General features: G+C 42.2%; 1 protein-coding gene across 6 annotated transcripts in view; it reads right to left on the reverse strand.

Moving 5' to 3' along the window:
- The window catches only part of LOC121871797 (15-hydroxyprostaglandin dehydrogenase [NAD(+)]-like), a 56,520-nt gene that overhangs the window by 24,362 nt on the left and 15,275 nt on the right, over positions 1–16,883 (reverse strand). For 2 of the 6 annotated variants that reach the window (XM_042374294.1, XM_042374289.1), the window contains 2 exons: positions 13,784–13,836; positions 9,909–10,017 (listed from right to left, as the gene is read on the reverse strand). In XM_042374294.1, the coding sequence (XP_042230228.1) occupies positions 9,909–10,017; positions 13,784–13,836 (162 nt within the window). Of the gene's footprint in view, positions 1–9,908; positions 10,018–13,783; positions 13,837–16,213; positions 16,367–16,883 lie in introns of those variants that run through there. The other 4 variants (XM_042374291.1, XM_042374292.1, XM_042374288.1 and 1 more) reach the window with 4 other exon arrangements.

Consider the following 16,883-nt stretch of genomic DNA (forward strand, 5'->3'; position numbering starts at 1 on the left):
GTTCTAGACATACATATGACTACAGGCGTCTGGTGGGCAGGGAGCGGTTTGTTTACGTTTCTGAAAATGAATTAATTTGTGGTCGTCCGCCTCCACCAAACTGGCACACGACGCTCACTTACTAAGATTTTTTTTTTTTTTTATAATTTCGATGCATCTTAATTTGGATCTCGTGAAGATTAGACACCCCAGCTTATCTCACTTGATGTTTAAACACCCTAACCTAACCCCTCCCCCTTCCCAGGCAGCATTAGCGTGTTTAATCAACAGTTCTACCTTTACAACTGAACGGCGGCGTAGTCGGCGATTCGTAGTTCTGGTAACGCCCGAGGAGGAGGGTAGCGCCCGAGGAGGTGGGTAGCTCTGAGTTATTTATAAACAAGACAGATGGCGACTGGAGATGCATATCGTTGAAGTGTTTGTGGTTTTGTATTTACAGACCCCCAAGAAATATGCGCTCACGTACAACATAGAGCTGCAGTATTACAAAAACTTATACATGACTACGTCATTGCAAAAAACAAAACACTTGCTGACGACTTGGGCCTGAATAGCTTTTTGTAATGGAGTTATTCATACAGTGGTGCTATTGAAAGTCTGGGGGAATTCTTAGGGATTGATTTTAGACACCGCCTCCCCAAGGCCGCGAGAAGCGTAACCTAGTAAACACCCAGGTTTGTTTAAATAGTGCACATGACAATCAGGGTAAATATTTAGTAGTTGCCAACACCTAATATACTTTTGAAAATGGGTTTTTATAATGTAAATCATCGTATTAAATACAAATATGTCCTTCATTGCCGTCGGAAATGAACAGTAGTTGAGATATTGAAAAAAGTGGAAGGTCAAACAATGTAAAAAACCTAAAAAAGCTAAAAAACCTAACCTAACTCCTAGTGTGTAAGAAACTTACCTTGAATAAGAGATACAGGAGAATAGTGAGGCAACTTGAATGAGGAAGTGGTGTCTTTGTCAGTGTCCGTCTCTTACCATGCAGGTACATGGTGCTGACACTGAATTACATCTCGGTCACTTTTCAGATGAAACAAGAACACCGTATGTCTTAAAAATGTCAACGGCTGCTGCTTCATTGCCCAAAACGCGGCGAATAACGCGCCAGTCAGCCAATATACATCCTTCCTTCACACATAGACGTAATCTTCCAATTTCCCGCGAATCGACTCTTACGCTGATTGGCGCTCGGGTATTACGTCACATCGGCATTCACGCTGATTGGCCCACACGACTATGACGTCACATCAACACACTTGATTGGCAAAATATTATAAAATAAAAGTTAATATAACTTGAAAACTATAAATTTCCGACTGAAACGTTATTGAATAAATTATTTTTATTTATTTTTTGTCTCCCCATATCTGACTCCGTATTCAGTTAGGTGGTGGCAACTACTAAATATTAACCTCGAACAGTTTGCACCATAACGCCCTACGAATTCCCATAGCGTACTTAGCACCCAATTTTTTTTATTTTTTTTTGAAGGGTAATAGCCCACCCAGGCACAGGTCATCGACCCATAACGGGGGCCCCCTAGGGGGCGAAAAAATAAGAGTAAAAGGAAATTAAAAAGAAAAACAAAAGGATTTTATTAATCTACACCACGAAGATGCTGGAAAACTAGCTTTTTGAATTGAGACAGATGGTATGAGTATGGAAACACAGAAGAAGGCAGAGCATGCCACAGTTTGGCTGTGTATGGAAAGAAGGATGTACTATAACGGGTTATTCTAGTGTGACTGACATCCACAGAGAAACGGTGGGCACCGTGGGCAAGACGAGTGTTACGAGCCCACGGCCTTGATGGCGGTACACAGGATGCCAAATCCACCGAACATTGTCCGTTGAAGTACCTGTAAGGGAGAGAGAGTGAAGCAACATTGCGGCGAAGAGAATGAGAAGAAAGATTATCAACTAAAGGAGGAGAGTTAATAAGACGAAATGTCTTTGATTCCACCCTATCTAACAGTTGGGCAGAAGAAGAACCACCCCAGATATGAGAGCAGTACTCCAAGTTAGGACAAATCAATCCCTTATACGATATACTGTACATGAAGCAACTGGTCAGGAATGAAGTAGCTATGGCATCTGTACAGCATTCCCAGCTTTCGGGAGGCAGATTTAGCAATGTTGTGGATGTGTGGTTTCCATGACATATTAGAGGAAATGGTGCGGCCTAGCATATCTATTTTAGAATTTGGCAGAATGATTGCGTCCTGAAATGTGATTGGTGGGAGATCATCTAATTTAGAAAGTGTAATTGGTAATTACCGAGTTTTATCACTATTGAATTTAACCAAGTTTCTACCTCCCCATTCGGAGATGTTGCACAGATCCGCAATGAGAGATGTAATGATTTCAGCTCTAGAAACAGATCTAGTTTGAGAATTAGAGGGAAGGGAAAAATGTGAAGAAGAGTGAAGAGTAGAATCATCAGCGTAAGAATGGATAGAATTAGTGGTAGTGTGAAGTAAATCATTGATAAAAAGAAGGAAGAGTAGGTGAAAGAACAGAACCCTGTGGGACGCCACTATTGGTAGAGAAATAGCGAGAGATCGATTCCTCGACAACAACTGCCATGGATCGGTTCTCAAGGAAGCTAGAAATTAAAGAACAAAGTGAGTGAGAGAAACCATAAGAGGGAAGTTTAGAAAGCAAAGACTTGTGCCATACCCTTTCAAATGCTTTGGAGATGTCGAGGGCCACGAAGAAAGTTTCCCCATTATCCCTAAGAGAGGATGACCAAAGATGGGTGCAGTAGGAGAGCAGATCGCCAGTAGATCTCGTCTGGCGGAAGCCATACTGGTGATCTGCCGTTCAAAGAGACGGGGAAAATGAGTTTAATATAGTTTCGAAAATCTTAGAGAGGAATGAAGTTAGGGCAATGCGGCGATAGTTAGAGGGATTGGAATGGTCACCCTTCTTCGGGAGGGGGCTGAACCAAGGCATGTTTCCAAGAAGAAGGAAATTTTGGGTTTTGAGGCAAAGGCGAAAGAAGCGAACAAGCACAGGGGCCAAACTTTAGCACACTCCCTGAGAACACGAAGGGGTATTCTGTTCGGTCCATGCGCCTTACTCACATCCACCCTGGATAACACACCAGCAACCCTACGATTGGAGATTATAGGAAAGTGCATAGGTTCAGTGGGAGGAGCAGGAGTAGGAGAAATAGAGTTGGAATCGTTTTAGGTGGAGTTAGAGGAGCGTAAGGTGCCAAAGAGATTGGCTTTATCAGGGGAAGAGTTGGCTCTAGAGTTATCAGATTCGGAAGAGAGGAGGAAACGAGGGAGTGCAGTTATTACAGATGTTTTTGGTTAAGGACAAGAAGGATTTACTAGAAGAAGAGCTAGTCAGGACAGCGGTCTTTCTTTGATAAAATTCCGCTTGTCCCTACGAAGAATAGCCTTACAAAGATTGCAAGAAGTAATGAAAGAGGAGTGAGTAATAGGGAGATAGTTTCATAACTTAATATGCCCTATCTCTCTCTTCCGTACTTGCAACAGATGAAGAGCGATCAAACCATGATTGTAAAGTGAAAGTCTTGGTAGAAAATGGGATAAATGCACTCGTACCACCCTGAATAACCCCAGCAATGCTGTTAGCGCATACCGAGGCGTCCCGAGTGGAAAAGCAACATTCATCCCAAGGAAAGTCGGAAAGGAATTCTCGCAAGGATTGCCAGTTTGCCCTCTTCCGAATTCTCGCAAGGATTGCCAGTTTGCCCTCCGATAGTGCCATAGTTGGAGTTTAGAGGGGGGGGGGGGAGTTGGTCGTGCCCAGTTTGATTTAATAGAAATAAGATTGTGATCAGAAGACCCTGAGGGGGCAGAAATTGAGTATGAATAGTGTGAGGGGTTAGAGGTAAAACAAAGATCAAGAATGTTAGTAAGTTGATCGTGTCGATTAGGAAAGCTTGTAGGGTGTTTAATTATTTGTTCCAGATCATTAAGCAAAGAAAAAGAGAGTGCCTCAGCTCCACCTGGGTCATCCCTTGCAGAGCCAAGCTATTCTCTGTGATGTACGTACATTGAAATATCCTAGTTAGAGGATCTCGGTGTTGGGGTGTGTGGATAGCAATGACTCATGGTAAGAAGTGAGATAGTCAAAGAGTTCTAAATAGTTGGTAGAGTTGGGAGAACAGTATAGGAAACAAAGGAAAATAGTCATAATTGGTAGAGATATTCTGAGCCAAATTACATCATAAAGAGAAGATTCATGATCCGTGATTCGAGCTATAGGTGTACGTGTGTTGCAGTAGGCGCATACACTTCCCTTAGAACGGAAAGAGGTATAAAGGTTGTAGTTGGAGACTTGAAAAGGTTTGAGTGAAGCTGCTCTAGTCAGTTGAAGTTCAGATAGTAGTAAGAGGTCGGGGAAGAGGTTAATAGATGGTGCTCCACAGAAGAAAAATTGGATCTCAGGCCGCGAATGTTGGAAAAATGAAGTGTGAAAAAAGCCGATCCTCCAGCAACATAGTGGCGTCAGTTGAGGCCCCAGTAGTTTGATGATGATCAGGTCGGCCCTGGGGTCCACAACCTTCCCGACCAGTGGGACCCATCCGAAAAGGCCCCGCTTTAATATTATTGTCAACTGATATCATAGGAGAATAAGCGAAAAGAAAGAAGAATAGAACAGATCAAGAGTGAGAAAGGTTATATATGCTGTGTTGCCAATAGTAAGAAAGACAATTGAGACCCTGCAATTGTGTGTAAATGAGGCAGAAAGACAGATCAGCAACCTGGGACTTGGTTACAGTTTTCGTGATGCCATATGGCAGCAGGGTCTACCATTAGACAGTACATTATGCTTCCAATATCATCCTAGGCGGTAGTATCTCCCAGTTTGGTAGCTACCTACTAAGCAGCCAAGGTGAAATAATCTGAGGTGTCAAATCTTCTCGTGATTCCTCAATTTTTTCTCGTAATTCTGTGTAGAGGAACAACCATGTAGATAACCATAATACATTACAAACTATAGATTAATAGCATCAGTGTAACTAACGTCTAACTTTTTCGCTAGATCATCTAGTTCACCAACCGGGTAAGAGTTAAGGAAACTAATTAACTGTTCATTCATTCATTCAAATACGACTTTTTCGGATCACCTGAAGATTAGTCCCAGCTTATTTCACCTGATAATTAAACACCCTAACGTTACCATGTGGGGGTTGGAGTGTTAGGTGAGCGCCATGGTGGTTAATCTTAGCTGAAATAAATTAGAGTGGCTGATCCTTAGGTGATCCCTTTTTTTTTGTAGAAGAAAGAGTTGTTTAGTCCATTCTAAGACTGTCTGGTTTAGCACGGTGTGTCTGAAATTTAAAACTGAGTATCAGCCCATTTTGTAAACAACGCCCTTCTCGAGGCTTCATTGTTTTGTAAACCAAGTATATGTGACCCATGTAACCAAATGTAGCAGAACACGTAATAGGAGGTGGCAGGACGCGTGTATAGGTGTGACTGGACACGTGTGTAGCTGTGGTAAGACACGTGTATAGGTGTGGCTGGACACAACTGTACTCAACTTCATATCAGGTTCTGTATATCAGCTCGCTGTTGAGGGATTTATTAGGAGCAGCGTCTGGCCCTGCCCTCTGCCTGGTGTAGAATTCATTAAATACAGTAAGTTATTCTCAGTCACTCTGACAGGAGATTTAATTTAACAGTTGGCTAAAAGTGTTCGTGATTCAGTTTGTGTGAGGGAGAGTCCCGAAGGGGAAAGAGTGGATGTTGTGCCTGACTCACGCATACATTCTCTGTCTACACTCCCTCGCTAGTGATGGTACACACACACACGAGCCGGCAAGCATTATTGGCCGATGGATGTTGCAACAGTTGAACACACATGCCAGTGTTCACCTCCACCCACTCTCTTACCCTCCCCACTTACCCTCGTACCCTGCACCACCCACTGTCCCTCCCACCCTCTTACCCTCCTCCACCCACTACCCTACCCATCACTTTACCCTGCACCACCCACTTCCCCACCCACCCTCTCACCCTACACCTACCCTCTCACCCACCCACCCTGTTACCCTGCACCACCCACTGTCCGCCCCACCCTCTTCCACCCACTGCCACACCCATATCCTTACCCTTCACCACCCACTTCTCACCTTGTCACCTTGCACCACTCATTGTCCCTCTCATCCTCTTCACCTCTTCCACCCACTGCCCCAGCCATCCCCTTCCCTTACACCCATCCACTTCTCCACCCACTCTCTCACCCTACACTCGCCCACTGCCCCACCTTACACCCACCACCTTACTGACCCTGCCCCCCACCCACCCTTACCAATGACCACCACTTCCCAACCGCCGACTTATCAATGACCCACACATTCCCCACCCACTTACCAATGACCCATCCATTTCCCCACCCACCCTTACCAATGACCCACAGTTCCCCACCACCACTTCCCCACACCACCCACTTCCCCACACCACTTCCCCACCCCCACTTCACCCATCCCCCACACCACCCTTCCCCACACCACCACTTCATCCCACCACCACCCACTTCTCCCGCACCACCCACTTCACCCGCACCACCCACTTCACCACCCACCCTCTTGCCAATGAGCCACCGACTAGTTTGATTTACTCGACACACTGCCTGCCAGCCCACTCCCTCACGCTCGGCCACAGGGACCTCCACACTCTCACATTACTCTTTAATCATACCAGCATCAATTTATATTCGTAACTGTGCGAATTGTTTGGTTAAACTGGCATAATAAGTGCCGGGTGCAAGTGGGAAGACGAATGAGAGAACCTGAGATATGTTTAGTTAAAGTGCGTGTGAGTCCTTCATACAGGATAAAGAGATAGAGAGACTCCTTAATATCAGAAATAGAGAGAGAGAGGGGGGGGGGGCAGCCCTTCATATAAAAGAAATAGACTCCTTGATGAGAGAGAAAAAAAAAAGAGAGAGAGAGAGAGTCCTTTTTAGTAGTGAGGCACGTTGGCCCAGTTAACATCAACAACGGGTCGAGAGGCAGGTTGGTTGTATCAAGTGCTTGGTCGAGATGCATACTTTATTTTTATTTTTTCTACACGCCCTCTTAAGAACAATCTGAACATCTCCATCATGCCACTCCCTCCTCCTCCTTTTCTTCCTTCACTTCCACTGCCCCTTTCCCTCCACCTTGTCCCTTCCCCGGCCCCTCCCTTCCCTCCTCCTTCTCCTCCTCCCTTCCCTCCACCTTGTCCGTTCTCCGGTTCCCTCCTTCACTCCTCCTCTTGAGTTTCCCTTCCCTCCTCTTGTCTCTCCCGTCCCTCCCACCTTCCCTCCTTCGGCCCCTACTTCCCCCCACCTCTTCTCTACTCAGTCCCTCCTTCCCCCTACCATTTCCCTCCCCTGCCCCTTCCTTCCCTCCACCTTATCTCTCATTGGTCCATCTGACACGTCTTATCCTTCCCATTCCCAGTGTTATTTACGTTTCGTTCGTCACTCCCCTTCCCTCCTTTTCCTTCCTGTCCTCTTTTGACCCTCCCTTACCCTACTCCTTCCTCCGCCCCTCCACTTGACATAATTACACTACGTCAGGCGCCCTCGAAATTGTTGACTAGTGGCTCAGCATGTCCATTTGATCTACTTCAAAACTTAAGATAAATATTTTTTCAAGACTCTCTCTTATCTCGTGTGTGTGTGTGTGTGTGTGTGTGTGTGTGTGTGTGTGTGTGTGTGTGTGTGTGTGTGTGTGTGTGTGTGTGTGTGTGTCAGAATTATAAACATATCTCATCCCACACCTGACGCCCACTTAATAATAAAACGATAGCGCTATTGCCTCTCAAGCTACGTCCCGGGTTCAGTCCTTCATGGGTCGGACTTGAGAAGGGTGTTTATTATCCAATGTGACACTACCGTAACATGACAGGTTTTCTCTGAGTTTCCTCCAGTACTAATAATCAACCCATGAACGACGAACTCGTAAAAAAAAAAGTGAAAAGAATTAAGCAAACACCCGGCGTCCTATCCCAGTCAATTAGAAAGTGAAAACAAGACTCCTTTTTTTTCTTTATTCGTCAACAAATACGTACACTTGTTAATACTTGAAACTACGACCAAACAAGAACGATGGAAGGAATACATACAGTCTTTCAGTGACTGTCAGATGAATGTGTTTATGTAAATAGTGAGATAACTTGAGGGTGTACGAGCTCTCATTGGTGTGTCGAGGGTTAGGACCACTGAGTCACTGTATGTGTGTGTGTGTTAAACCACGAGAATGGTCGCCAAACACACGCCCAGTCATTATTGCACACAAGGAAAGAGTAACTCAACTGTCTCTCTCCCTCGTATTAAGTTTCCCCGTCTGTATATATAATCTTATTTAGTATCATCAGTTTAAGAAGATGGGAAGCAGCAGAAGGTTGGATAAACGGAACGGCAGATATGAAAGGAGGATTGGATAAAGGGCGAAACAGATAAGAAAGGAGGATTGGATAAAGGGCGAGACAGATAAGACAAGAGGATTGGATAAACGGTTAAACACATAAAAGAGGAAGATTGGATAAACGTGGAGACAGATAAGAAAAAATGATTGGATAAACGGTGAGCCAGATAAGAGAGGAGGATTGGATAAACGTGGAGACAGATAAGAACAAATGGATTGGATAAACGGTGAGACAGATAAGAGAGGAGGATTGGGTAAACGGTGACACATAAAGATAGGAGGACTGGATAAACGGTGAGACATAAAAGAATAAGATTGGATAAACGGCGAAACAGTTGAGAGATGCAGTAGACACAATTAACTTGGACAACACGAGTATATTGGCTTATTATTTTATGTTATTTACTCAGATGCGTCAATGTTCATGGTCTTCAAAACACAATCTTTATAAACTCGGCCTGTAGCCCTCCACCACCACCACACATCAGACAACTAATAAAATATATCTAAATATCGGTGTATATTAGTGTGTGTCAGTATGAGGATGGTGGTGTATGATTGTGTTAGTATGAGGGTGGTGGTGTAAGTGTGTTAGTATGAGGGTGGTGGTGTAAGTGTGTTAGTATGAGGGTGGTGGTGGTGTATGATAGTGTGTGTGAGTATGAGGGTGGTGGTGTATGATAGTGTGTGTTAGTATGAGGGTGGTGGTGGTGTATGATAGTGTGTGTGAGTATGAGGGTGGTGGTGTATGATAGTGTATGTGGGGTGGTGGTGTATGATGGTGTGTGTGCGGTGTATGTGTGTTAGTATGGGGGTGGTGGTGTATGATGGTGTGTGTGTGGTATGGGGTGGCGGTGTATGTGTGTTAGTATGAGGGTGGTGGTGGTATATGATGGTGTGTGTGAGTATGAGGGTGGCGGTGTATGTTAGTATGAGGGGTGGTGGTGGTGTATGATGGTGTGTTAGTATGAGGGTGGCGGTGTATGTGTGTTAGTATGAGGGTGGTGGTGGTATATGATGGTGTGTGTGAGTATGGGGTGGCGGTGTATGTGTGTTAGTATGAGGGTGGTGGTGTATGATAGTGTGTGTGAGTATGAGGGTGGCGGTGTATGTGTGTAGTATGAGGGTGGCGGTGTATGTGTGTTAGTATGAGGGTGGTGGTGTATGTGTTAGTATGAGGGTGGTGGTGGTGTATGATAGTGTGTGTGAGTATGAGGGTGGTTGTGTATGTGTATTAGTATGAGGGTGGTGGTGGTGTATGATAGTATGTGTGAGTATGAGGGTGGTTGTGTATGTTAGTGTGTTAGTATGAGGGTGGCGGTGTATGTGTGTTAGTATGAGGGTGTTGGTGCAACACATAAAGATTTGCATGAAATTCATCATCCATCAGCCCCTTATCACTCATTCCTTCCCCTAGCCCCCCACAACCGCTCCTAGTAGCCCCCTCCCCCTGCCAGTTCCCCAGCACCTTCCCCTCTCAGTCCCCAGCACTCACCTTGGCGCCCCTAGCTAAGAGGGCTTCGGTGAAGGAGCGGCCCAAGCCTCTGGCGGCCCCTGTGATGAGCACTACGCTGCCCTGGATCTGCATACCGCCCCCAGTCTCCCTGTTGACAGTAATAAATGGTGTTACATGGTACAGCAATTTGTACGATGTGTTACATAGTAGTAATGGGTGTTACTGGTAAACGGCATTACAAGGTAGTTAAATATATCACGCGCGTTACGTAGTTTTTCATAGTGTAGTAACAAACTATGTATTATGCATGTTGCTTATTGTTACTTAGTATAGTAACAAACTATGTATTATGCATGTTGCTTAGTGTTACATAGTGTAGTAACAAACTGTGTATACGTATGTTGCTTAGTGTTACAGAGTGTAGTAACAAACTATGTACTACGCATGTTGCTTAGCGTTACTTAGTGTTGTGAAAGTGGGTCTCATAGGCATGACTGCCCGTTAAGGCATAGCCGGTTTTATGCGAAACTTGTCATGCAAAATATTTACCTTTTTACTAAACTACGCCAGCGCGCAGCGCGGTCATGCGCGGAACAAAAAAAATCTGTTCTGCGCATGTAAACAAACCCGCTTTAGTCTTGTGAAATAATTACCCAGATTGTAGAATATCTTCCAACTCTTTGCTCTAATATTACAAGTGGTGGTAGGTGATTTTAATTATTGCACAGATCTCCCATAAGGTCTATCCTAGACTTAGGCTTGCCAATTAGCAGAAGCCGCCTCTGAAAGCTGACCAAGAAAAGCCACACTATACCTACAGTATGTAGAAACCACACATAAGGGGCATATTATCCCTATATTAATGAGCAACTCGCAGGATATTCTCAGGTCAAGATATTAAAGAACAGCTTTATTATAACCATTAAAGCACACCTGGGTTAATATTTTGTGTTGTGACTTATTGAGCAAACTGTGGCACCTGTTACCTATTTCTTAACGGTGGATATTTTGCGCAACACAAGTACTGCACTCGACCGCATTCACTTAGGTGGTCTACTTATTTTCTGCTGGGTGTACTGGGGGAGTCCAGGAATCGAATTACCGACCCCATACAGCTTTAACAAACTGTATAATAATGCGTGATGTCACCTCCTGGTAAACAACGCTTCTTCGTATGACTAGTCGCCTTCCTGTCTAGTCTGGTATGCACAGTGTGTTCCTTCAGTATTTTCCGGTTTTAAGTGTCTGTCTTCTTTCCTGTCGTGAGTGTATGTGTCATGTTGGGGTCATATAATTCGGCAATAACGTGTTTTCTTTCTCTTCAAACACTATATCGTGGTCGGGGGGAGGGGGGTGGTATTTATATGCTTCGTTGTTGTTTAACAGGTCTTATTACCCAGACTTGTATAAAATTACCGGAAGTCGGCAGACAATTGTCGATTTGTGATTATGGTTGTTATTGTTGTTATTTTCGCTGTTCTTATTGTTGTTGATGTTGTGTTTGCCGTTGTTATTGTTGTTGTTGTTAGCCTTCAGCCTAGTCGTGTTAGGTAACCACATTCGGCATTCCTGATTAATTATTGCTCAGTGGATCATAATTGCCACCAGATGTATTGTAACCACTTATTTGACAGGTTATAACTACCTGTTACTATGTTGTCACTAGAGAGGCCGTAACTTTCTCTGGACAGAAGAGCTGTCTTCTAATACAACACATCGATCCTTTAGTTCAACAGATTGGTTTTGTCGCAAGATAAAGTGATCCAGTCGCTGTATTTGTTGTAAATATTTCTCTGCATCTATCTATTATTAAACAGGCTGTATATATGAATAAGGATTGTATAGACTTCTCATTTAACCCAAGGTTATTTAACCCCGCCTATCTTTTCCACTTCATGGGGTGCGGGAGCCGAATGAATGCAGCATGCACTCGCTTCCTGTATAACCAACTGTGAGCGGATAACTAACTAAACAATTGGGGAACTGGAGACGGCGAGTGCAGTACTGGCCAAACTGCATTCTTATTTACAGAAGCCTCAGTACTCATTTTCCTGTATCCTCACTGCTCCAGGTCTAGGGAACCCACTTTCACCATCCCAAGATGACCTTCAGAGATGCGGCCACTACCTGGGGGCGCTGCTCCAGTGTTTCTTGTTTGAACACTATACTGTACAGTTGTACGGCGCTCCCACCCATCATTGGTAGCCAATCAAGGATATGATAGGGATTATTTAAGGACATGTGACTTATCTGCGAGGACTATAGCTACAGTATTACTGAACAGTTCATCTAACAATGTAAAGCCAGTACAGTACGAAGTTCGAGTATCGCTAGACAAGTTATAACACTGAACAGAATAACTATTACTATACAAATGCCAATTATATCGTTTTTTTTTATCATTATGAACAGGACTATAATCTGTTGTCGAATATTTTCATTATTTAATATCCAATGGTGCACTGAGAATCAACGTGTGGATTTTACTGTTATATAATTAAATGTATCAACGTTGTGTCATGGTGGCAGGGACGCACTTTTAGATTATCTGTCATCTGGCACCACACATCCTTGAGACCATTCATGAAGTGGACCTCTGAAGGGCTCCACATCAGCCTTTTGCATTAATATAGATAGATTTTTGTACATACAGTATAGGCCGTTTTACTATGATGCAGGGTGGTCGCACAGGCGCTGATCTGATTCTTAGCACTCAACAGAAAGCGAGTTGCTGATCCATCAGCACTGTTGTACAAAGTGTACCCCAATCCTTTTTACTACTGTATTGTATATTGTACATCCACAACATGTAGTAACTTGTGTGTGCATGTTAATTTGTCCAGTGTCATCTGAACGCGAGTCTTTCGTGTAAGTTTATGACTGCAGCTTTGTTTATGTCAGACAAGAAGAGAGATATTTCCCGTTTCGCCACTACCCACTAACCTTTTACGGTTATTTATGTACAGAAGTGTAAAGCCTGAGGCAACAGGAGTGGCGCGGGACCTGACCTTGTGTACTGTACCTTGGCACAAGCAAGAGAGAAAAGAAAAGTTTGAGAGGGACCCAAAAAGAAAGAAAGAAAAAAGAGAGAGAGAGAGAGAGAGAGTGATGACATGTGTATGCTATCGGGAGCCGAGAGTCAGTCAGCTAATACAGTTATAATAAAATAATGGTTGACCCTGTGTAACGAGGATAGCGGGCCCAAGGGCCACCTGGGCGTGAATTTGTTTACACTTTTTTAAAATACAACCAATCATGACATGCTGACCACCATTGTCAAAAAAAACTCACGAAACATTTACAACTTAAGTGACTCACATGTTTATATATAGAAAGTGTGTGTAGGCGATGAATGTTCCATCTAATTCATATCCTCTCATCTCCACCATCTCCGTACTCTACATACTGTATACTGGCAGCCACACCCAATAAACATGACATGACTTACCGCCTAACATAATGTTTGTTTATGTGTCATCCTACTCATTGCTGCTTGCGGTAACAGTACTGTTATTAAATAAGAGTGTAGCGACAACAGGGGCGAGTGAGCGAGACCTCACCCTTGTTATTATTGGCGCTGCTGGAGCCCAGACAATAATAGGTGTCTGGCCACTGTTGTTATCGCGTTATGCCAGAGTGCAGTATAAGTTACACACCGATTTTGTTATTCATTAGCCATAAGAGAGATCCTGTGACCAATTTACTCTTCATGCTAGAGTATGAATAACTGTATTATTATGCATTGACTGGGAGGTAGAACTCACCTGCACCGTTATTATTCATCATGCCAGAGCGTGAATAAGTGCAAAAGTTGTCAGTTATAAAGCTCAGGAAACACTGTTGCCGGTATTAAGAATCAAAGTTGAGAGATTACTCACCAACGTCAAGCCACATAGTAAACAACAACAACTTGCCTTTGGTTGTGGGGCGGCTCCTCCTTGCCACAAGACCCGAGACAGCTACCCATCTGAGATAAAACGCCAGCATGAGGAACCATAGGAGGGAGAGGGAGGGGGTGTGTATAAAACCTTGCTTCTCATCAGTGTACATGACACTAGAGGAGGACACAGCGGTCAATACAGCAGACGGCCAGTGAGGTTACGAAGGTCAGTGTGTAAGGTGCGGGTTATATGCTGAATCATTTTCACTGGAATTTAATATGTTGAAGTTTCCACGAAGGGTTTGGGCTGTGCTCGACCACTGCTGTTAATGGTTAGCTAAGTATGTTTTTTATCCGTTATTAAGTCAGTAACAAAGTGATATATGAAACTGACGCCATTTAATCGAAATTAGTTAATTTAGTCTTGTGAAGGTCAAATTAAGTGGATCTGGCAGGTTAGAGCACTTTCTCGCAGGTAAATAAACAGTGTCAGTGAGGTTAGTTCAAAGCGGTGTATAGAGCTGCTGGCTCACTTAAAAATTACCACATAACCCAAATCTGAAAGAGAAGGAGCCTTTTAATTTCTTGGTAGGGATGTGAGAGTTGGCGGCACCTGAGACGGAGAAATGAAGGTTCACTTAGGGAAAGACAATATGAACTGAGTTAAATATGTATTCAATAAATTTTTGACTGTATTGAAAGTTCTGTTCAGTGACTTAGAATATATATTAATGGTATTTGAGCTGCTATTTCTTGAGCTATCACCTGTAAGCAGATATTGCGCAAAATAACAAACAAATTTATAAACAGAAAATAACTTTTAATTGAGTACTTATTAAAAACAAACTGAATATTTTTGGGTTAGAGTAGCGTTAGGGTAGTTAATATTTAAGTGAAATTTAACTGGGGTTGAGATTCTTCAGGTGATTTTTTTGTCATAAGGAACGAATATTCGAGACCGAGAGATGAAGTACATATCTATCGTAAGAATATATTCAATACATCTTCTTCATTTTCAATATTCATGTTATCTCCCCCAGGTTGTGGAGCGCGCCAAGGATGGCTCATCACACCTGGTTGTTTACTTTGCCAGGTAAACATGAGGAAAAATAAGTACAGGTAAGAGCGGATCACCTGAAGATTAGCCCTTAATTTACTTCACCTTATGATTAATTACCTAACGCTAACGTAACCTAACCTAACAACATAATCTAACCTAACGTGACACCCTAACCTAACCTAACCTAACCTAATCTAACCTAACTAACCTAACAACATAATCTAACCAAATCTAATCTAATGTGAGATAACATAACCTAACATAATCTAATATAACCTATAAGATAACCTAACCTCCTCTAGTTAGTGTTAAGGTGTTTAATCATCAGGTCACTGAGGACACATACGTCACACTGGGCCTTTTGTCTGACCCTTTTTGTTATATTTTTCTACGCATAAAAAAAATTGTGAAAAATATTGACCAGTTCCTGTTTGTGAAATATATTTACATACGGTGATCTCCTCCAAGGTTCTCTTAACAAACACGGTATTAAAACTATATTTTATCCCTGTAATATTTTTTTTATGTAACCACAAAAAGAAACTCACACTACAGTATTAAGATTCAGATAAATAACTCAATGTAGTGTAGTAATTATAAACAATTTGGTTCGTAAAGAAAATGTTTATTTTTATAACATCTCGGTAATAATGATTAACTTTTTTGTGGGGGCATTTTAACACATTAATATTTATCAACCTACAAAAAAACTAACGAGACCATCCTTACTGAGTGTTTACATACTCGGTGATCTGTTTATTAACTTAAAAAACGAACTCGCTCAAAGACCTTAGTTAATGGGGCGCGTTATAACATCGATATTTTCTAAGTATCGTAATTATAATCACTACTTTGGAAGGCATTTTAAGCGACAATAAAGCTCTATGTATAATTATTATTTTTTGCCACAGGATGAGTTATGTATAGTACTCAGAATGCTATATTACTCAGATGATAATGCGGTAGTTATAGTAGTACTCAGAATATATAGCTGTAATACTCAGAATGTATAGTTATAGTGTTCAGACAGTATAGTTATAGTACTCGGTGTGTATGGCTTTAGTACTCAGAATGTATAGCTATATTAATCAGAATATATACGTCTAAGTATGATACTGTACTCAACAGGTATAGCAATGGTACTCAGAATATGTACAGAAGTTATAGTAGTGCTCAGTATTTATAGCTGTAGTGCTCAAAGTATATCTATAGTACACAGAAAGTATAGTTATAACAGTACTCAGTATATGTAGGTATAGTACTCAAAGTATATCTATAGTACACAGAAAGCATAGTTATAGCAGTACTCGGTATATATAGCTACAGTACTCAGAAAGTATAGTTATAGTGCTCCAAATATATAGTTAAAGTACTCAGAAAGTATAGTTATAGTGCTCCAAATACCTAACAAATGAGGAAGGCGGAAGAGCATGACACTGCCGTCTTCTTTGTGTACCTGACGTGTTTAAGATGATGAAACTATCCATCTTGCCGGGTTAATTCGTCATATTTCAACGTGTGGTGAATTCCTCATCATAAGGGATTCAGTCCTTCAAGCTGTGGGATTATAAGAGATAATATTGTCATCCTTAACGAACTGAATTATTATGTTCTGGGAAGCCAATGTGTGCTTGTGAAGGTGAAATTATCGTCCTCATGAAGTTAAATTATCGTACGTTAGGGATTAAATTCTCATGCGTAAGGATGTTAAATTGTTATGCGTGGGGAATTATCGCTCGTAATGGGTTAAATTATTATAATTAAATTATCGTCTTTAAGAAATTCAATTTTAAAATATACATAGGACAATATTATCAAATTATACACAACTGAAGTGTATGCATATACACATAATACATAAACCTAAGCATACAAAATACAATGAAATATATACAACATATACAGCAATGCATACAGGTACATGATACACAATTATGAGTACAGCAACATACAAGCATGCCTACAATATATACAACTATACTCAACATATACAACTGTATGAAACATGAAAAATTTGTATAAGCACATTCGCTATTAACAGCATACACCAATATAGACACAACCACACACACAT

The sequence above is a fragment of the Homarus americanus genome, unplaced genomic scaffold (assembly GCF_018991925.1).
Source record: "Homarus americanus isolate GMGI-L3 unplaced genomic scaffold, GMGI_Hamer_2.0 scaffold39675, whole genome shotgun sequence".
Lineage (NCBI taxonomy): Eukaryota > Metazoa > Arthropoda > Malacostraca > Decapoda > Nephropidae > Homarus > Homarus americanus.